This window comes from Coregonus lavaretus (assembly GCF_964263955.1).
Source record: "Coregonus lavaretus genome assembly, chromosome: 32".
Classification (NCBI taxonomy): Eukaryota; Metazoa; Chordata; class Actinopteri; order Salmoniformes; family Salmonidae; genus Coregonus; species Coregonus lavaretus.
In genome coordinates, this window is record NC_140019.1 from 14475431 (window position 1) to 14499033 (window position 23603).

Here is a 23603-nt window from a genome sequence, read left to right on the forward strand (position 1 = left end):
TCCAAAACAGTAAAGATCCTTCCAGTTTACCCTTAAAGATGGAATCCGCAGTAGGGAAAAACAGCGCCACTGGCCACCCCACCACCGCTGTTATTGTTTTTGTTGTCAAGCTAAGGAGTGTCGAGCAGCATGGTAAACAATATTGCAGTACATGCCATTCTATCGAGCGTGCAATGATGTACGAGGGGAAAAAAACAGTGTTTGTTGTTTTTAGTAACTTCGTTGTAATATCGCAGATATACACTCACCTGGACAGTTTATTAGGTACACCCGTCTAGTACCGGGTCAGAGCCCCCTTTGCCTCTAGAACAGCCGGAATTCTTCGGGGCATTCTACAAGGTGTCGGAAACATTCCACCGGGATGTTGATCCATGCTGACGCAATGGCATCATGCAGTTGCTGCAGATTGGACGGCGGTACATGCATGCTGTGAACAGGCCGTTCCATCTAATCCCAAAGATGGTCTATTGTGTTGAGGTCTGGGGACTGTGCAGGCCACTGAAGTAAACTGAGCGTTCTGAGATGCCATTCTGCACACCACTGTTGTACTGCGACGTTATTTTTGTCTGTTTGTGGCCCACCTGTTAGCTTGCACGATTCTTGCCATTCTCCTTCGACCTCTCATCAACAAGCTGTTTTCTCCCACAGGACTGCGGCTGATTGGATGTTTTTTGTTTGTCACACCATTCTTGGTAAACCCTAGACATTGTCGTGCGTGAAAAGCCCAGGAGGGCGGCTGTTTTTGAGATACTGGATCCGGCGTGCCTGGCACCGACGATCATACCACGCTCAAATGTCACTTGTTTTGCCCATTCTAACGTCCAATCGAACAGTAACTGAATGCCTCGATGCCTGTCTGCCTGCTTTATATAGCAAACCACAGCTACATGACTCAATTTGTGAACGGGGTGGTGTACCTAATAAACTGGCCAGTGTGTGTGTGTGTGTATACATACATACATACATATACACACAGACATATATACATGGATGTGGCTGTTTCGACCATTAAGGATTCCAACTTTTAATAGTTCATTGATTGTCAATTCATCCTTCACCCTGATAAACCCAATTTGTTCAGCCAGACAATCAATGGCCCTTTTGAGTAACAACAACAATAACCAAAGCAGTGAAACAAATCAAATGTGAAATTCAGTCACACTAGTCAGCTAGAGCAATGTGCAAATTGACAATCTATATTACAATCCACATCAGAAGAGATTATCTAGTGAAATTAACAATAAATCGGAGAAGTAACCATCTTTCCAAGAATGTCACAAATGAGATTCTAGGGTGTTGTGTGCAGAGATGACAAGAGGCTCAGTGGAGACAGGAGCAAGGCAGGGTGTGCGTCTGTGTGTGTGTGTGTGTGTGTGTGTGTGTGTGTGTGTGTATCTTTGTGTGTGTGTGTATCTACACCAGGCTCCCCGGCCAGGACACCACAGTCAGTGGAGACAGGAGTAAGGCAGAGTGTGTGTGTGTGTGTGTGTGTGTGTGTGTGTGTATCTACACCAGGCTCCCCGGCCAGGACACCACAGTCAGTGTGACTTTATTCTTCTGCAGCTTGAGCATGGGTATGAGGGATGAGTTGTTCATGCCCACCGTGGTGGCTCCGTTCACAGCTACAATCTCATCACCACACCTGGAGACAACACAGAGGGACAGTCCGTAAACATGGGGCACAGAGATGGGCACAATACATGTAACACAATGACCTACCCTCCACCATAATCATTCTCCTAACAGCTGTGCAGTAAGGTCTAAATATGATGGCCTTCTACAGGGGAATCACATCTAATGAGCACTGGATACCAGGCTGGCTCCATCTCTGCTCTCAGTTTAATTAAATGGTAACACCAGGTATTTCTGTTAAATCCTGTCCTTGGGGAGGCAAGTTTGCACAAAAGGGAGTACATGCCTTATCAAAGAACAGGGCAGACTTACCAAAACATAACCCCCTTCTCACTGCTCCTACACTTCTTCAACCTCCCAGATAGTAACCACATGTGTTTTCTCACTGAGGTTTATGATAATAAACTAGCACTGCCAGTGTGAAGCAACTCACTTGAGGCGTCCGTCGAGGTGGGTGGGTGTACCAGGCACGATGGTCTTGATGAAGAAGGGCTGCTGTCCATGGCTCTCCTCGTAGCCGCCCACAATGCTGAAGCCCCAGCTCTCCTGATTGGTCTTCAGCAACACAATGTCACGGCACCAGTGCATGTGACTGTAAGGAAGAGGAGAGGAAGTTACACTCAAAAGTGTCTGTGTGATTTCATAAGCACAAATGTAAGACCTCCATGTTTTAAATGGCCGCCTGAAACAAGTGATAGGGTACTTTTCCGATGCAACAGACTAGCTGTACTCATGACACAGATGGATTTGAAGGAATGCAAAGTTGAGGTCATGCAAACTTGAGGCGAGTTATTTTCCAACCAATGATTAGTGTGTGTGCTTACCTGGGCAGGCCCAGCCAGCGGGTCCACTGTGGGGCCCAGTTGGCGTCATCCTCCCTTGGGTTCTCCACAGATTCCATGGCATCCTTGGTGGCCTCCCCCTCGTCCTCTGGCTCCTCTGAGATGGTCTGGATGACCCTGAGGACCACTTGGGCCTGAGCCGTCTGAGCCTTCAGCACCGACACCGCCTCATTGTAGGTCAGCTGGGTCAGATCCACGCCGTTGATGCTCAGCAGGACATCCCCTGGGCAACAGAAACCAGAACCATGTCAAGAAAACCTAGCCTCTGCATGCAAAGCTGGCCTTACTTCAAAAGGTCTTCCCGTTAAATGTGCAAGAGGTATGCATTGTCTACCCCTTCACTAACAGAATTATCCCCTTAGGCATTTAAATCTGAACATTAGCCATGCTACATGGGGTCAACGTATGGAATGAAAACGGTAATGTCCTATCAAAACCATGACTGATAATGGTCACTGGTTTGGTGGTTGTATGAAAGCATTTATCCCAAGTGTACCTTTTTTGATAGTGCCGTCTCGGTGTAGGCAGCCGACAGGCTGGACACTGGTGATGTAGACGGGCAGGCGACTGCGGCAGTCCCTCCCCCCAGCGATGGTGATGCCCAGGGAGAGTCTTGGATCCTTCTTCAGACTCACCGTCTTCTCCTGGCTGGAGAAGCCCCCTGGAGGATCCTGGGAAACACCAGGAAGAACACTTCATTTGCTTTCCATTGATGAGGAGCAGTAGGCTATTTAGATTTACTTCCTGTTCTTAAGACCAAAACGACTTCTTAAGAATTATTTCTGGTCATCATAGAAAAGACTGCCATCAAAGAAAACTAGCACTATATGCCTAACTCGGCATTCCTTCTCGGCTATGCTGCCCATCATCTTCCCCTCTCCATTTCCTAGAACTGAGAAGGATCTTTTGACCTAATTGATTCCTCGTGAAACCGCTTGTCCAAACCAATGTAAGCAGCAACATCTCAGATGCAGCTGCGGACTCAAACCCAGAGGATCGACACTCGGCTCTCTGGTGCACGTGTCGAAATCCACAGCTCCTTATTGTTTTGCTCTGGAGTCTGTAAACCTTCAGAGGGGGCTGGGGAGGGGAGGAGGAGCGCCCTCCCTCTTCCTCCCCCCAGCAGGGAACCCTTCACCCCCAGCAACACTCAAAGCCTGGGCTCTGCAGGTGAAAGCTAACCATCACCGGCTTTGATCCTCTGCCACCCGAAGCTATAAACAAACAAAACGTGGTAGTGGCCCCGCAGCGGCAGAGGGAGGCAGCACTCTGGGCCTTTTGATCAGGAGTGAGCAGGCCCCAGAGAAGGGCTTTTATCTCTGGACCAGGGACACGTGTCGGTCTGCTCCCAAGGCCCCTTTCACCTCTGTCTGAGTGAGGATGGCTTCTGTGGACGTGCTAGGTAGCCTGGACTGGTGACAGAGGGCTGGGATGGGACTGATCGATCGTGGTGCCATGATTACATTATGTAAACATGACAGGCTTTTAGGATCATGTGTGCACACACTAACATTACATTACATTTGAGTCATTTAGCAGACGCTCTTATCCAGAGCGACTTACAGTTAGTGAGTGCATACATTTTTCATACTAACATACACTAACTGAGATATACAGCAGTTTGTAGTAAGTTCTAAACATCGGGGGAGGAGATTGTTTACCTTCGTGTAGGTGGAGGGGCGTCTGAAATTCTGGGGTTCTGGAGCCCTCCTGGCCACTCGGCCCTCCCCCGCTCCACCGCTGCCCCCCTCCTCCTGGGGCTCCGGCTGCCTCATCACCACAAAGTTCACCCGCACCTCACTGGCCTGCAGACACACACATTATACACACACATACTTCGGGCCTCACATTCATTACACAGCCAGCAAATATACCCTGGGAACCTCTGCTAACATGAAAGTCAATGTTTCCGTAAGAGATTATAATGAATCCTATTTCCATAATGTCTCGTGCTTTGGTCTGCATGGAATAGCCGTGCTGTAACTTGTCTACTATAGAAGACATACCTGTATGATCTGTGCTGCGCTCTCTGGGGTGCCGTGTCTCAGGTCCTGCCCGTTGATTGCCAGCACCTTGTCATTGTTGCATAGTTTCCCGTCCTTGGCCGCCAGCCCCCCCGCCAGCAGGTCCAGAATGAAGATCCCCGTCTCGTCCGACTTGCGGATCAGTTTGATGCCCAGCGGCTCCGAGCGGTCCCTCTTCACCAGCGTCACCTGGATCACCGTACCCTGGCTGTGAGCGGTGCCGTGGGGACTGTGAGTGGGAGGGGAGGCGGTGGCCGTGATGGTGGAGGGGGGCGTGTGGTGCTCGAGGCCAGGGCGTTGCGGGTGACGGGGGTTGAAGCCCTTCTCCTGCATGACGATGAGTCTGAGCAGAGGGCATGGCCGCCGCAGCGCGGAGATGGCCCGGCCGTGTGGGATAGACGCCAGGCTGACGTCATTCACCTAGAAACACAACACCACACGGTCAGCAACACTGTCAATGATACAGCAGCCCTCTGGAACACTGCAGGTGGACTAAATATACACAGAGTATTGACAGCTGTGGGAAGTGACTGGTCCCTGCCTTGATGGATAGCCAAATTAAAATACTTTCTCCTGATCAAGATATAATTATGTAGAACAATACATCATAGGATGGAGGTGTAACTCTAGTTCCTTTTAAACTGGTATTGATTGTTTGGCCTCATGGAATCACCGTTTTTAACAATAAGAAAATCAATAGAAGTAGACATACAACTTTGAAAAGAGTAAGAGCTGTGCCTCCATCTTTGACATGTACAGCCAAAAACCACAGGTACCTCGACTCATGTTGGTCGATGCATTGTATTGATGCATTGTATTGAGGCATTGTATCGACCTTTGGTAGAGTAGGTGTAAATAATTGGACCCATTTTAGACCAATTCCAGCTTTACAAACCTAATCTGAGAGAAGCCCTTCTTAAAATCAATACATCGACTCAGGGGGAAGCGAGGGATTCAATTTCAACAAATTAGGAATTCAATCTCCGCTCTGTCACACATATCTCTTTACAGCCACTAGCTGTCCACAAAGGACCCCAAAAAGTGAGCAGTTATACAGTGGGGAAAAAAAGTATTTAGTCAGCCACCAATTGTGCAAGTTCTCCCACTTAAAAAGATGAGAGAGGCCTGTAATTTTCATCATAGGTACACGTCAACTATGACAGACAAAATGAGAAAAAAAAAATCCTGAGAATCACATTGTAGGATTTTTTATGAATTTATTTGCAAATTATGGTGGAAAATAAGTATTTGGTCAATAACAAAAGTTTCTCAATACTTTGTTATATACCCTTTGTTGGCAATGACACAGGTCAAACGTTTTCTGTAAGTCTTCACAAGGTTTTCACACACTGTTGCTGGTATTTTGGCCCATTCCTCCATGCAGATCTCCTCTAGAGCAGTGATGTCTTGGGGCTGTCGCTGGGCAACACGGACTTTCAACTCCCTCCAAAGATTTTCTATGGGGTTGAGATCTGGAGACTGGCTAGGCCACTCCAGGACCTTGAAATGCTTCTTACGAAGCCACTCCTTCGTTGCCCGGGCAGTGTGTTTGGGATCATTGTCATGCTGAAAGACCCAGCCACGTTTCATCTTCAATGCCCTTGCTGATGGAAGGAGGTTTTCACTCAAAATCTCACGATACATGGCCCCATTCATTCTTTCCTTTACACGGATCAGTCGTCCTGGTCCCTTTGCAGAAAAACAGCCCCAAAGCATGATGTTTCCACCCCCATGCTTCACAGTAGATATGGTGTTCTTTGGATGCAACTCAGCATTCTTTGTCCTCCAAACACGACGAGTTTAGTTTTTACCAAAAAGTTATATTTTGGTTTCATCTGACCATATGACATTCTCCCAATCCTCTTCTGGATCATCCAAATGCACTCTAGCAAACTTCAGACGGGCCTGGACATGTACTGGCTTAAGCAGGGGGACACGTCTGGCACTGCAGGATTTGAGTCCCTGGCGGCGTAGTGTGTTACTGATGGTAGGCTTTGTTACTTTGGTCCCAGCTCTCTGCAGGTCATTCACTAGGTCCCCCCGTGTGGTTCTGGGATTTTTGCTCACCGTTCTTGTGATCATTTTGACCCCACGGGGTGAGATCTTGCGTGGAGCCCCAGATCGAGGGAGATTATCAGTGGTCTTGTATGTCTTCCATTTCCTAATAATTGCTCCCACAGTTGATTTCTTCAAACCAAGCTGCTTACCTATTGGAGATTCAGTCTTCCCAGCCTGGTGCAGGTCTACAATTTTCCTACAATGTGATTTTCTGGATTTTTTTCCCTCAATTTGTCTGTCATAGTTGACGTGTACATATGATGAAAATTACAGGCCTCTCTCATCTTTTTAAGTGGGAGAACTTGCACAATTGGTGGCTGACTAAATACTTTTTTTCCCCACTGTATTACTGCTACCAAGGCAGCCAGTAGAGGTGAGATGAGTGTTTTCATTCCAAATGTGTGATTGGTCAGCCCAGAGGAAGAGATGGGCTCAGGCACCCCTGCCATACAGCTGGGGGAGGAGAAATCCAAGGAGGAGAGAGGGAGCAGGATTGTGGGAAGAAAGGAAGCTGTATCTTTGTGAAAGCCCTTTCAAAGATATACTATCTCTGTACCCTAGTTCTACCCTCTGGATGGAAACCAGGTTTGAGTTTATTTTGGATTTTTACAGGAACAGTGCACATTAAATCAAAGTTTCAGTAAATGTCCCTGGGCAAGTTATTTAAAGCAATTACAATACAGACAGACAAATAGCACATGCAGAGCAACATAGGACAAGCAACACGGAGCACGCAGACAGACAGAGCAACATGGAGCACGCAGACCATCAAGCGAGTGGACTCATGTGTTGAGACTTCACCAGACACCCTCACCACTAGCATTTCATCTTGCTTAGCCTTTTGGCTAATTTACAACCAGGACCATAGCCAAAAGGTCACTAGACTACGTGTCATAATCAGCCCTTTCTGTCCAAGAAAAAGAAAACATTGAAGAAAACTAGACAGAGCCTGTCTGCAATCATGTGAACTTTGGCCTTCCAGAAGATGGGGCTCGGCCTGAAGGGGCTCGGCCTGAAACAGTGTTTCATGGGCCTGCTTGGACAACAGAGCTCTGCCACGCCTGTTACCATGGAGCCAGAGACCCGTTCATCCCGAATATCTGCTTCCCCACCAACAAATGCCTCTATTTACTGAGGATCATGGGAACCAAAGGGAATAGGGTGTTTGTGTGGAATATCCTGACTGCATAGGTCAAAGCTTCTCATAAAGCACAATCTTCACAAAGTGCAGCCATTACCATCGTCAAGGTGGTCATTTGAAAGTATACGGCTACAGCACTAAAGCTACATAAGAGGATGGGAAGGAGGGTAGAGGACTGAACATATTTTTCAGGTGACCTATCCCTCTATTATTTGCAGTGAAGAACCTGTCTCACCTCCAGAATGTGGTCCCCTGGGGCCAGCCTGCCGTCACGGGCCGCCAGTGAGTCACGGATGATCTCCTGGATGACTATGTTCCCCAGGGGCGTGTCCTTTCCTCCCACAATACGCAGGCCCAACTCCTGCTCTTCCCGAAACATCTCCACCACATTGGCCTCGGCCACCAGGCTGGACCGCAGGGGGGTCTCTGTGGGGGGAGAGAAGGGGGCAGACAAGGGCATGATGATTTTGGAGGTACATGTTTACATAAACAGAGACAAACAACCTGACGCGCGCACACACACACACCGAGATTCATATATGCTCAAACATATATCAATGGTCCATGGTTGCCTGTTATTGTGTGTGCAATGCCAACACACACCCCTGGTTCTGATTCATGTAGGGCGAGTGGCAACCTATTCCCCAAGAATCACTCATGATGAGCTAATCATTTCTGTGATAACAATCACCAGTATTGCCAGGTAACTTTGTTTTGATGGACTTTGTTCCACAGTACTGGATTACAAAATGTCAGGAGGGGTTCTAAGTCTAGACCAGACAGAGGTTAGGTTGATACCAGAGGAGGCTGGTGGGAGGAGCTATAGGAGGACAGGCTCATTGTAATGGCTGGACTAGAATGAAAGGAACGGAGTCAAACACATGGTTTCCATATCTGGTTGATACACGTTCTGAAGGTTCAGACGAGGTTTTGGCCTGAGTGTCTGAAATCCTAAGCCCCCAGCTAAATGATCAGCACTCCTCTTCTCCAGGTCTGGCAACGCTCTTGCCAGGGATGGCCACATCAAAGGGGCTTTGGGTTTTCCCTAAAGTTAACACAGCTGACAGACTGTTTCCTGTCCCGTCCTTTCCCCGGGTGCTTTCCCATTCTTAAAAAGTATCGTCTTTTTTCAATGGGAGCTCACTGCTATTCACTTAGACTGACAGACTATCATTATCATCCACCTATAATCAGACTTCAGACATAGTGACGTTAGTGTGACGTCTATCTGGTTTGTGTTGCGGGCGGAGTAGGACGTGAGTGACGTGTGACATCTTACCGTCCTCACTCTCTTCGAAGGCAGGGTTGATGAGGCCAGGCTCGGGCAGGACGCCCCGGGTGGGGGTACGGGTGTGTTTGGTATCAACGCCCGACTCCCCCTCACCCCTGTTCCCCTTAAGCTCATTCCAGGGGGGTCTCTTCCTCCTCTCTGCCTCCTCCCTCAGCCTTCTGAAAACAGGACATCTGAAAGAGGGAGGAGAGGGAGAAAGAAGGAGAGAGAGGAAAAGAGTGAGAGAGTTAGATCAACAATCCTCCTTTTAATTAACCCTCATGACATTCATCCAAAGCTGTCCATGAAGGTAACCTAAAATATCGTGAGTGAGCACACACCACCTACATTTCTTTAGATTCTGTGTGACCAGCAAAAAAGGGAGTTCGATCAATGTTCATTCATTTGTTTCAGTGAGGAGGAGGAAAATTCTAAAAAGCTAGAGGTGTGGGAAATGGGAATGAATAGATTGAGTGACTGGTGAGGGAGTCAGAGAGAGTGAGACTATGAGAAGAGGAGAAGAGCTATGCAGATGAGGAGGCTTTTTTACTGCATTGCAGGGAGACTGAGGGGGGGACAGGTCGAGTGTGATTAAGTCAGAGAGAGAGCTACTGCTGCTGGTCCTGCTGTCTGAACTCTGCCTCCTGTCTGTTTGCACTGGACGGATGGCAGCAGCATGACCAGCTATCACAACATAACCTTTACCCACTACTGACTGCGTCATAGCTGCTAGCTAACCACTAAGACGATAAGCACCATACCACATTGGCCACGTGAGGAAAGGGAAGGCTAATCCACAAATTACAAAGATCTCGGGGATATGACATTTGAGACTGAACCTCTCCTTTGAGTCCAGGCACTATGTAATAAAAGCTATTTCATGGGAGACTCTAAACCTGATTGACTTATGTTCTGTGAATCCATGTTAGGTTAACATTTGACCCATTAACTCAAAATGTATTGCTAAATTCAGGCATAGGAAAATAAATAGACCAGCCAAATATAAACTACAGCAAACAGACAGGTACTATTTTGGCTTACTTACTCTTGTTGCAAAGCAGACATTTTAAGCTCAACTAAACTTTCCCATCTCCATCTCCCTCTTCCCCGGCCCATCACCCCGGTGCCCCGGCCATAACCCTCTTTACCTGTTGTGCAGGTGGGGCTGCAGCTCGCAGCGCTGCATCTGCTGCTGGCACTCAGCTTGGTGTGGGCAGAGCACGGTCAGCTTGTCCAGCAGGTTCCTGACCAGCAGGCTGGAGGGCCGGCACTGGTGAAGCTGCAGCTGCTGGCGGTCCACGGGACAGAAGTCCTGCTCCTTCAGGAAGCTGCTGAGGCACTGGAAGCAGTAGGTGTGTCCGCACGGCGTGTCCATGGGCTGCAGCAGGGGCTGCAGACAGATGTGGCACACCAGCTCGTCATCTACCTCATCCTGGTACTCGTACAGGTGGTTCTCGTGGCCCCCCTCGTGCTGCTGGCCACACTCCTTGCACATCTTTGCCCATGTCAGGCCAGCACTGCTGCTGCCACTGGGGACCATGGGCTCAGTCATGGCCACAGGCTGGAGTACCTAGCTAGCAAGTCCAACTTCCTTTGTTCCACTGTCCTACTTCCTCTGTGCCCCCCTCTCCCTGAAAGGATATGCTTCGTTTATTTCATAAGGGGGCAAACATTCCAAAGTTAAGGTGAGGTTGAAACCCTGATCCACCGCGTGTCCTCTCCTCCTCATGTCTTCATCCTGGATTTCTGTTGAGGGGAGCACAAAAGAGGTCTGCCGTTAGAGTTGGGACTTTTCCTACTCATATCGACTGGCTCAACAGGAAATGACAAATCCACAGAGCGGCAACAATATGGAGGCCGCAGCAGCTGTTTCCTCTCAGACGGTTTCCTGAGGGATTGAAGGAATTCTCCTTTCGGCTACGTGTCACTGTGCGCTTCATTAAAATGGGTAAACCCCCATGAAATGAGCTGAGAAAGGGCCAAAAATGACTAAAAGTAAAAACCGTGCTAATGGGAAGGAACAGACATGGCACTAGAAGAAAATGAGAACTGAATGAACTGGGCAGAAATGCAATCCCCATCACTAATGACCCCCTCAGCAGAGGTTCCTATCTCTCTGTGAGGCATCTAATCTCTCCACTAATTCCCTGTCTTTAGCAGAGGCTGACTATAAATGCATTCTTCGCTTTTAGCAACATACTCTACACATGTGCAAAGAAAAGGAGCTGATTTGTAAGCTTCAATCAAAACTCTTGTCAAATGTATCGTAAAACCAGCAAACTGCAGCACAAACAAACAAGTATACATGAGTGTGGCGTGAACATCTCACAAAGTACACTGAGGAGGAGTATCTAACCAACATTACTGATGCAAATACTGAGCTGTTTGCGTGCCACCTTTTCTCATTCCCCTTTGTCACATGATAAAAACCCAGCCAACAGAATGATGTACACAGACCAGCTTCCCTGCATTCACTCACCAGTCCCTGCACTACTCTCTGACCCCAGTCGAGCGGTCAGCAAGGCAAAAGAGCAGACTGATTCTGTATCTTGTTTGTCATTAGCTTTGTTCCACCTACCTGAGAAGCTGATATCAGCTTTGCCAGGGGCCCCAGCCAGGCGGCAGCCACCGCATGCAAACAAGAAACTCAGAGCCAACAGCTGTGCTAGCTGCCTGCAGACTGACTGAAACCAGAGCTCTACATCCCCGACACACAGTCAGAGGATCTGTGTGTGTGTGTGTGTGTGTGTGTGTGTGCCCAGCACTGCACCGGCTGTGTGGCAAACTGAGGGGGAGTGGTGTGACTAGGCTGGGGGGGTGGGGGGGGACTCAGACTGCTGATGTTGCACTAGCGCAGGCAAAACACTGAGGCCAAACCCAAGGCTGAGCAATTACACCAAGGCAGTAGTGTACACACACACACACACACACAACCTGAGGTCAAACAGGACAGCCCACTCTCTCACCGCCTTTCTTTCTCGTTACTCAAGTGATCTTGTAATGGATAAGGGTCACGGAGCCCCACTTCTTTGGGAATTCACATGACCAGACTCAATGGCTCTACAAATATTCAATCTGATCTGAGATTACTTCAGAAGATGGATGATGAAGTCAAGTGTGTCCCATAATTGGAATTCTGTGTAAAACAAAACAAACACTTGACTGGAGTAGATGGAATGCCTCCTTATCAGCACATGCATGTTTAGACTTGCCTGGCCGAAACAGAGATTAGCCTAAATAAAATTCCTCCTAATCTTTGGTATGCATATTTGTCATAGCATAAAAGCACATAGTCTATAAATGTTTAATAGGAGAGAGCTGGACAGAGAATGTGGCGGAGTGGAAGGGTCCTTTGAGTTTCATTGAGGATGCAGCATGGGTAGTTATTAAAGGCAGTGGGCTGCTGAGGAGCCAGGCAGGCAGGGACCTTGGATGTGAGACTAGCGACCATACAGCATCCCCTGATTAATTCTACTGCCTTTACACGTCCCCTGGTTCTACGTAGGCCTTTCCTTGGTTCTTCTTTCAGAGGATAGCTTTATTAAGTCTGTTCAACTACTTATCGCCTAAAAGGGCATGTTCACATGTATAACCCATTTAATGTTCCATTGACCTTTAATGTTTAATTATATTAATCAATGTTTCATATCATATAACAAAGACATGAATCATATATTTTAATCAATGGTTTCTAATGCCTGGAGGAAATAACTAGGAGGAAACTGCTTTGAAAATAATTCCCAGTGGTATTGATGTCTTCAGTCAATCATTATCCCGGGCTAAACATGCTTTGATAGCAGTGGTATGCAATGCTATACATTGTAACGTTGGCAACGTTGCATTGTTAAGTACTGAACTTTTCATGTGTAGTTCTGGTATAAGGCGTGTTCTAAAGATGACAAGGTGACCTTAACGGGGGAAATACCTCAACATCAATGTGTAATCATGTGACATTCAAAGCTTTCTAGGAAAAATGTCTTGGCTCAACATGAAAGATTAGCCTTCCATGTGCAGGTGGCATTGGAACAGTCACTCATAGACAGGTGAGCTTTTAAGTCAAACAGGACTGCCAGCTGTTCACTTACTGTGGTTATGACAGACAATAACCTCACCTCACCAATGTTTCCATTGTGTCTCCACAACAGCAGAGGTGAGTCACATTTTCCGCACACCCTCGTTAAAAGTGAAGGCAGGTAAATCCATGAGGCAGACAGAAAAGAGAGATGTATTAGATCAGCTAAAAGGGGGGTGTCCTGACTGATTTGACTGTCCGTTATGATTGACTGAAAGTGAAAATACAGGGAACGCCAAAACAGTATACTTGCCCCCTAAAGTTCACATTGCTTCATAATCTACCCACTCCCTTTCTACACCAGACAGTTGTATGATTGCTAGCCAACCTGAAGCCTTGAGCATGGTACCCATTGGTGCCACAGTCTCCACTACAGAAACCCATCCAGGCTAAAGTCACAGGCTGTAATCCTCCCACTGTTCAGCAGCAGACCACTGTCAGAAAAGTACACACCACAATGGGCTCCAGAAACAAGGCATCAACTTCTGATCAGGAATATCCATCAATGAATAGAGATATGGCCTCCATAGTCATTGGTCACATAAAGCTCCTTAGGTCTGCTATTCAATACAGAGAGAACGAAGAAGAAAAGCAGTAATTATGATCCATTATTTAAAGGAACGTACCTCTTCCAAACCAAGTACCCCTATAGCCTATGTCATTTGACACAAACAACCTCTTGATTTAGGCTCTTGGGAACATGACACCAGTTTCCCATGGAGCAGAGCTCACCACTAACAATAAAACAGTCATTAGCCAATAGTCACTACCACCTCAAGATCAAATAGGACTGTCTGAACTTGACATGCACATCCAAGCAATATACACTCAGTGGCCAGTTTATTAGGTACACGAAAATGGTTCGCTCCTACAGACAGTGAATCATGTGGCTGTGGCTTGCTATATAAAGCAGGCAGATAGGCATCAAGGTATTCAGTTACTGTTCGATTGAACGTTAGAATGGGCAAAACGAGTGACCCAAGTGACTTTGAGCGTGGTATGATCGTCGGGACTAGGCGCGCCTGTTCCAGTATCTCAGAAACGTCCGGCCTCCTGGCCTCTAGGGTTTACCGAGAATGGTGCGACAAACAAAAACCGTCCAGTCAGCGGCAAGTCTGTGGGCGAAAACAGCTCGTTGATGGGAGGTCGAAGGAGAATAGCAAGAATCGTGCAAGGTAACAGGCAGGCCACAAACAGGCAAATAACGGCGCAGAACGGCATCTCGGAATGCACAACTCGTTGGTCCGTGTCACAGATGGGGTATTGCAGCAGACGACCACACCGGGTTCCACTCCTATCAGCTAAAAACAAGAAGAAGCTGGTCCATTGGGCACGTGATCACCAACACTGGACAATTGAGGAGTGGAAAACGTTGCCTGGTCCGACGAATCCCGGTTCCTGTTGCATCATGCTGATTTCAGAGCCAGGATTTGGCATAAGCAGCATGAGTCCATGGCCCCATCCTGCTTGGTGTCAACAGTACAGGCTGGTGGCGGTGGTGTAATTGTGTGGGGAATGTTTTCCTTGCACACATTAGGTCCCTTGACACTAATTGAGTAATGTTTCCATGCCCCGAAGAATTCAGGCTGTTCTGGAGGCAAAGGGGGGTCCGACCTGGTACTAGATGGCTGTACCTAGTAAACTGACCACTGAGCATATATTGGTTGTATGAGCAAATCTTCTGTTACCTCTCTATTCATATGATGTGCCATTGCAATACTCAGTATAATTTCAATAATCACTGTCAATGACATGGCTTTGTACTATAGAATAAAACCTAATCATATTCTATAATTCTACATCATTCACCAGAAAGTGCCCACTTCTAATGCCCGACACACAGGCTTTAGCACTATGGTGTTACTGTAGAAAAGAGGCCATCATTGAGGGCTGGTCTATTCCTTGGTCAGAAACCATAAATAATCCAATGTCCCCACTGACACTGACAGCTGATGACGAGGTTAACAACCGAGCAAACTTTCCCCCTTCATTCAAATATGCATTGCACACATGCGCGGTAAATCCATTGAGTGTCACTCCTCCTATACATTTTATGGCATATTACTTTGTTTACTCACGTCACTGGAAAATAATGCTGAGAATTCCGCACTCTAAAAACAAACTTCTTGACCATATTACTTCTCACCTTCAACAACACAACCTGAGATATGTTAGGCTTTAATTGGTTGGAATGTGTTAGACTAAACTGTATCTTCATACACTTATGTTAATGGTAGGCTGTATAAAATGTGTGAAAATACACCTAAAAAGTGTAACACTATTTGACGAGAGAATAGAATATACAGGAGCCGAGCCATCGAGATGGCCGAGACTGAAACTCGTCTTCTTACCTGTGTGAAGGGCTTTTTCCGGAATAATAAAACAAATACGGTCGTGAACTCGTGCTATGACTAAAGTAGCCTATAGTATCGACAAACTCCGATAATAAAGCGAGAAACGATTAATATAATCGTATACGTTACATGTCTGGGTGAATAATACAGCTCATTCTTCACAGGGCGCCGACTCAGTTGTTGTTAGACGTACAGGTAATATTCCTAACTTCGAACAACAAAACAACTATCCTAGAATCTGACGTCTCTAGAGGAAGTCCATGCAGGTGATATTCAAACTAGGCAGGTTACTTTCCAACACCCCACGTGGATTGCGTGATTCACTGCATAGGCATTCATTCATCCTTTAATTATTGAACACTTGGCCTATATGTGTCATCATCTGCATTTCACGATATTTTACAATGGGCAGTCCCTTCTTCAGTTTCGGTTTTTACATAGTAGCAGCCTACACTACCGGTCAAAGGTTTTAGAACACCTACTCATTCAATGGTTTTTCTTAATTTTTTACTTTGTAGAAAATTAGCGAAGACATCAAAACTATGAAATAACACATATGGAATCATGTAGTAACCTAAAAAGTGTTAATCAAATCAAAATATAAAGATTCTTCAAATAGCCACGCTTTGCCTTGATGACAGATTTACACACTCTTGGCATTCTCTCAACCAGCTTCATGAGGTAGTCACCTGGAATGCATTTCAATCAACAGGTGTGCCTTCTTAAAAGTTAATTTGTGGAATTTATTTCCTTAATGCATTTGAGCCAATCAGTTGTGTTGTGACAAGGTAGGGGGGTATACAGAGGTCCATATTATGGCAAGAACAGCTCAAATAAGCAAATAGAAATGACAGTCCATCATTACTTTAAGACATGAAGGTCAATCAATACAGAACATTTCAAGAACTTTAAACGTTTCTTCAAGTGCAGTCGCAAAAACCATCAAGCGCAATGATGAAACTGGCTCTCATGAGGACCACCACAGGAATGGAAGACCCAGAGTTACCTCTGCTACAGAGGATAAGTTAATTTGAGTTACCAGCCTCAGAAATTGCAGCCAAAATAAATGCTTCACAGAGTTCAAGTAACAGACACATCTCAACATCAACTGTTCAGAGGAGACTGTGTGAATCAGGCCTTCATTGTCGAATTGCTGCAAAGAAACCACTACTAAAGGACCACAATAAGAAGAAGAGACCTGCTTGGGCCAAGAAACACCAGCAATGGACATTAGACCAGTGGAAATCTGTCCCTTGGTCTGGTGTCCAAATTTGAGATTTTTGGTTCCAACCGCCTTGTCTTTGTGAGACGTGGTGTGAGTGAACGGATGATCTCCGCATGTGTATTTCCCACCGTAAAGCATGGAGGAGGAGGTGTTATGGTGTGGGGGTGCTTTGCTGGTGACACTGTCTGTGATTTATTTAGAATTCAAGGCACACTTTACCAGCATGGCTACCACAGCATTCTGCAGCAATATGCCATCCCATCTGGTTTGTGCTTAGTGGGACTATCATTTGTTTTTCAACAGGACAATGACCCAACACACCTCCAGGCTGTGTAAGGGCTATTTTACCAAGGAGAGTGATGGAGTGCTGCATCAGATGACCTGGCCTCCACAATCCCCTGACCTCAACCAAATTGAGATGGTTTGGGATGAGTCGGACCGCAGAGTGAAGGAAAAGCAGCCAACAAGTGCTCAGCATATGTGGGAACTCCTTCAAGACTGTTGGAAAAGCTTTCCAGGTGAAGCTGGTTGAGAAAATGCCAAGAGCAAAGGGTGGCTATTTAAAGAATCTCAAATATAAAATATATTTTGATTTGTTTAACACTTTATTTGGTTACTACATGATTCCATATGTATTATTTCATAGTTTTGATGTCTTCGCTATTATTCTACAATGTAGAAAATAGTCAAAATAAAGAAAAACCCTTGAATGAGTAGGTGTTCTAAAACTTTTGACCGGTAGTGCTATACTGTAGCCTATGAAGTAATAAACACATTTTGGCAAATATTTTATTTTAACTAGCAAAATAAACAGGTAATGTTAAATTAAAAGTGAAGACTATTTTATGTTAAATTAAAAGTGAATACCATTTTTCTGCTAGTAGCCTACCATGTAATTATCAATTAAGGATGAATTGAGGATGAATGATCAATTGAGGATGCTTAAAGACTCCAGAGTTTGTGTAACAGTTTTATGAGAGAAAATTGTAACTATGTGCATTTCAATTGTAATTACATTATCAGTTTCTCTCAACTCTCCTTGCATTAGATGGTGAGAAAAGTGACACACAATACAGTATTTGTAAGCTATGTTTTCCCTTCAGTTTCTCCCTTCCCTGATTTATTGGTAAGACTTATATTGAATACAAAGGAGCCATCTGAATGGTGCCCAATAAAGTAATAATACTTGCTTTGGGACCCTACCAGTTAAAAGGCTTTTGACACATGAACAGTGTTAGCTTCATACCCCCTGCAGGATGGAAGGGAAGTCTCTGCATCATAAAACCTCTCTGTTAGGGCCTGTTCCCCTGTGATTTATAGGCTTGCTAAGGAAAAGCTACAGCCAAAGACTGACATGTTGTGCCCACTGGATGTGTAACAACGCTTCTATCCAGGAAATGTCTACATTTTAGTCATTTAGCAGACGCTCTTATCCAGAGCGACTTACAGGAGCAATTAGGGTTAAGTGCCTTGCTTAAGGGCACAGACAAATTTTTCACCTAGTCAGCTCAGGGATTAGAACCAGCGACCTCTCGGTTACTGGCACAACGCTCTTACCCATTAAGCTACCTGCCGCCGTCTAGTGTCCTACTTCTCTCAAACCTTAATTCACTGTCAATATCATGTATTTCTGAACAGTTTTATGATAACATCACAGCCTCCTCAGAAAACATTTATAACACTGTTATTAATTGTAGCGTAGATCATTTTTTGTTTCTTACCACCAACAGATCCAATGGAAGAGACCTAGATATCTAAATATTTAGAGATTTACGTGATAGGGTACAATTGCAATATCCAGGAGCAGGAGGTATTCAATTGTAAGTCACTGTGAAGACCACCGGAATTGAACAGAGCCCCTTGTTAAGACTGTCACATTGCTTGAATCTAATGAGCTTTGATGAGTAAGAGTGACACCATGTGGTCAATTGTAGCATGACTAACACAAGTTAATGACCAAGTGTTGCTGTTTTGCACTGAACCAAGGAAGGGTACCTCTCTAAAGGATATTTTGGTTGAACATAGGATATTTTGGTTGAACATTTGGTCTTTTTGAAGGTGTTATACATTTTCACAAGTTACTGCGAGACTGAAAGTTGTTATGCACAAATTACTGCATGACTGCAAGGTGTTATGAGGACTAAATGGCAATCTTATTTTATTTGAATGAATTCATCTGTTTTGCTGCTATTAAAAAGCTCTATGATGAACCACACCAAAACCCACGGGACAATAAATCTGGCATGGCAGCTGACGGGAAATGGTGGAAGTAAAGAGAAGGTGGTAAGGAGGGAAGAAAAAAGAAAGAGACAAGATAAACAATGCAACACATCCTCTCTCTCTCACAGAAATTAGCCACGGCCCTCTGTTTGAGCTAGGGGGCCCACAAACAAGAATGAAGCTGTTTGTCTTTCCTGAGATCGGTAAACATCCTCAACACAAACACTTTCTTGGCCGCACCGCCAGCGAGAGAGGAGAAGCTCACACCGTCAGGTAGGGCAGCTGCACTCTCACTCCACCAGGGCCTTTGATGTCTTTAGGACAAAGCTGATCATTAAGGGCCCTTACATCTTAATCCTTTTAAGTGGAGCTTGGCTGTTATAAATTGATACGCCACGTCTGTAATGGGATACTGTACGTCTTTTAAACGGGCCAAATAGAGTACACAGAGCACAAGTCTATCTGGTTCTGTCAGTTACTGTTAAATGGTGTTACATATGGAGTTAAGGGAGATTTGTAGGCTGGCCTTAGTGGCCTATGAATTTGCCTTTAGATTAGGGCAGTAAAATGCAATGTGTACTGTTGTATTCAGAAATGTACGCTCCGAAGGAAAGAAGATGGTAGAATGTGAGTGATTCTGTCTCTAGACTGTTTTACACATAGGAGGATGTCTGCACACACACACACACACACACACACAGACCTAGGCACAGGTGCAGGGAATATCTCTCTATTGCTTAACTGTTGCTAGGGGGAAACTGAGGGCACATTAACTTCACATGCAGCCCCCTACCCCCGCTCCTCCTCCCCTACCCCTGGGCTAGACAGCAAGGCATCTGTTTCAGGCCACAGCTTGCACCCCCGACCCCAGGCTCTGTCTGGCCTCCACATGCAGGCCCTAAATCAGTGACCACAGAGAGACTACAGAGGTCACCCCCCCTCACCCCCCACATGGCCATATTGTGACGTTCAAGTGTCGCTTCAGACTTGTGGTGTGTGGAGTCGGCTCCTGACTCGTGGACCGTGAGACAGAAATACTGCCTTCATTTCCTTGTTCTTGACATTTTTCGACGTCTGTTTGTGTGTTTCTCCTCCAGCTTTATGAAGACCTATAGAAAACAATGTAGTCATTGTTCATGCAGAGAGGTTAACCTATACTGTGGAAAGTTGTGTGCATACCGTGTTAAGCATAATCCTTTTGGTGCACAGAGCCCCTAAAGAATTTGCTGTTACAGTGTGTGTGTTATGAGAGAGAGAGAGAGAGAGAGAGAGAGAGAGAGAGAGAGAGAGAGAGAGAGAGAGAGAGAGAGAGAGAGAGAGAGATGTGTAAAACCTCACTCTCCCTTAATTTGACCAGTGACCCAGGAGTATGCCCTGTGTAATTGTTTGCTGTCCTCAGAGCCTGCTGAGGGGCCCTTAGAGTGCTTGTTTGTACCTGTCATGTCGCTCTGCTCGTCCGCCCAGCATGTCACTCTGTTACCCCTCAGAGATTGCTATCAAGTAATATCCCTCTCCTCCTCTCCTCCTCCCTTCTCAATGCAGCCTCCCTCACAGCACTGTGTTGACCTGAACTGCCCACGCCGCTCCTAGTGGCACTTTGACCTTTTCCTCCTCTTATCAATATGAAGGGCTTGCCTGGATAAGGTAAGCAGTCCCTCCTAAGGAATGAGGGTGCTGCCCTTTCCAAACTAAATAGACTCCTTCTCCGTATTTATTTGGACAGTGAAGCTAAAACGTTTAATTTGGCTCTATACTCCAGCATTTTGGGTTTGAGATCAAATGTTTCATATGTGGCGACTGTACAGAATGTTGTTGATCCATTTGCAGTTTGTTTTGGTTGTGTTTCGGATTATGTTGGGCCAAATATAAATTAATGGTAAATAATGTCATTAATGAGAAAGTTACAGAGGCATACATTTCATACCCCCCCAAAGATGTTGGGAGGATATGATCTTTGTGCCTCTGTAACTTTCTCACTCATCATTATTCCCTAATCATTCATGATTATCTGTAATAATGGTAGCATCCAGTAGTGTTCAGAAACATATTATATTCTTATTTACAAAAAAAAATGTGACTCACAAATGACACAATACATTATTTACCATTAATTTCTATTGGACACAACATAATCCGAAACACAACCAAAACAAACTGCAAATGCATCCAACAATGTAGTCATTGCGTGCTAGGAATATGGGACCAAATACTAAACTTTTGACTACTTTAATACACTATAAGTGAATTTGTCCAAATACTTACGACACCTTCAAATGGGGGGACTAGATACATAAAGTGCTTTCATTTCTAAACGGTAAAACAGATATGTACGAAAATACCCTTAAATAAAAGATGACATTCTGTACTGTCACCTCATACAAAATGTTTGATCTCAACTCCAAAATGAAGTAAGTAGCCTTGAGCCGGAATGGCTCATAGGAGCAGGAGCCTATCTCCTGTTTCTTTAGCTTGAGGCAGCTTGATGTACAAGTACACCCCCTGGACAGGACACTAGTCTATCGCAGGGCCTTACCCCAAATCTCCTTAATGCTGAGTGCCAAGCAGATGCATCTGGTCCCATTCTTTGTCTTTGATATGACTCGTGCCGGGGATCGAACTCCCATCCTTCCAATCTCAGGGAGGACACTCTAACCACCAGGCCAAATAAATACAGAGGGGAGAGTAGTTGGGCCTATATTTCATGTTATCTGAGAGGCTATCTTAGACCGGTAAGTCTGGTTGTATATTTAAGCAATAAGGCCTGAGGGGGTGTGGTATATGGCCAATGTACCATGGCTAAGGGTTGTTCTTATGCACGACGCAACGCGGAGTGCTAGGACACAGCCCTTAGCTGTGGTATATTGGCCATATATCACAAACCCCCGAGGTGCCTTATTGCTATTATAAACTGGTTACCAACGTAATTAGAGCAGTAAAAATACATGTTATGTCATACCCATGGTATACGGTCTGATATATCACGGCTTTCAGCCAATCAGCATTCAGGGCTCGAACCACCCAGTTTATAATTTACATTCTATAAGTACAATTAGAGCTTTTGACATGTCTCTCACTTTGACCATGCAGATTCAAGGAAGACCCAGACGTGATCTGCCCTACCATGCCTCTCTACCAGATGAACTCAATGCATTTTATGCATGCTTTGACAATAACAACACCTTGCCGTGCGCGAGGGCCCCCACCGACCCAGAGGACAGTGTGATCTCGCTCTCCGAGGTCGATGTGAGTAAGGTCTTTAATCAGGTTAACACTCGCAAGGCCACGGGGCCGATCGGTATTCCAGGGCGCGTTCTCAGAGCATGAGCAGAACAGCTGGCAGGCATATTCACGGTCATTTTCAACCTCTCCTTGTCCCAGTCTGTAATCCCCACAATAACTCTAAGGCTTCATGCCACAATGACTACCGCCCTGTAGCACTCACATCTGTAATCATGAAGTGCTTTGAAGGCTGGTTATGGCACACATCAACTCCATCATCCCAGACACTCTAGACCCATAGACGACGCAATCTCAATTGCACCACACTGCCCTCACCCACCTAGATAAGAGGAATACATATGCTAGAAGGCTGTTCATTGACTACAGCTCAGCGTTCAACACCATTGTCCCCTCCAAGCTCGTCACCAAGCTTAGGACCCTGGGACTGAACACCTTCCTCTGCAACTGGATCCTGGACTTCCTGACGGGCCACCCCTAGGTTGTGAGGGTAGGCAACAACACATCCGCCATGCTGACCCTCAACACGGGGGACCCACAGGGGTGTGTGCTTAGTCCCCTCCTGTACTACCTTTTCACCCACGACTGCGTGGCCATGCACGACTCCAACACCATCATCAAGTTTGCTGACGACATGACGATGCTAGGCCTGATTACCAGCGACGATGAGACAGCCTACAGGGAGGAGGTCAGTGACCTGGCAGTGTGGTGCCGGGTCATTAACCTCTCCCTCAACGTCAGTAAGACCAAGGACCTGATCGTGGACTACAGAAAATGTGGGGGGAGCGAGCACGCCCCCATCCACATTGACAGGGCTGCAGTGGAGCGGGTCGAGAGCACGCCCCCATCCACATTGACAGGGCTGCAGTGGAGCGGGTCGAGAGCCTCAAGTTCCTCGGTGTCCAAATCACTAAGGACTTAAAATGGTCCACATACACTTGCACAGTCGTGAAGAAGGAGTGACAGCGCCTCTTCCCCCTAAGGAGGTTGAAAAGGTTTGGCATGGGCCCTCAAATCCTCAAAAGGCTCTACAGCTGTACCATTGAGAGCATCTTGACTGGCTGCATCACTGCTTGGTATGGCAACAGCACCGCCCTGGATCGCATGGCGCTACAGAGGGTGGTGCGGACAGCCCAGTATATCACTGGGGCCGAGCTCCCTGCTATCCAGGACCACTATATCAGGCGGTGTGAAAGGAAGGCCTGGAAAATCGTTAGACTCCAGCCAACCAAGCCATACACTGTTCTCTCTGCTTCCGCATGACAAGCGGTACCGGTGCATCAGTCTGACAACAACAGGCTCCTGAACAGCTTCTATCTCCATGCCATAAGATTGCTAAATAGCTAACTAAATAGCTAACAAAATGGCTACACAGACTATATGAGTTGACCCTATATATTTGTTTTTTTGCATTGTCTCTATGCACACTCTCAGGACTCTAAACACACACACATACATACACACTTACACACACACACACACACCTAACATGCACACACATTTATACTGACTCTACACACACGCACAC

At 46.1% G+C, this 23603-nt stretch overlaps 1 protein-coding gene across 1 annotated transcript; it reads right to left on the reverse strand.

The window, feature by feature from the left end:
• Positions 1-1008: 1008 nt before the first annotated feature.
• Positions 1009-15590, reverse strand: LOC311107285 (ligand of Numb protein X 2-like). The gene is made up of 10 exons (XM_084149769.1): positions 15391-15590; positions 10116-10713; positions 8977-9161; positions 7933-8123; positions 4481-4918; positions 4136-4279; positions 2971-3145; positions 2457-2697; positions 2066-2224; positions 1009-1642 (listed from the first exon to the last, which is right to left on the reverse strand). Exons 2-10 carry the CDS (start codon positions 10517-10519, stop codon positions 1507-1509), a joined length of 2073 nt encoding a protein of 690 aa, XP_084005895.1. The 5' UTR covers positions 10520-10713; positions 15391-15590; the 3' UTR covers positions 1009-1506.
• Positions 15591-23603: the final 8013 nt, after the last annotated feature.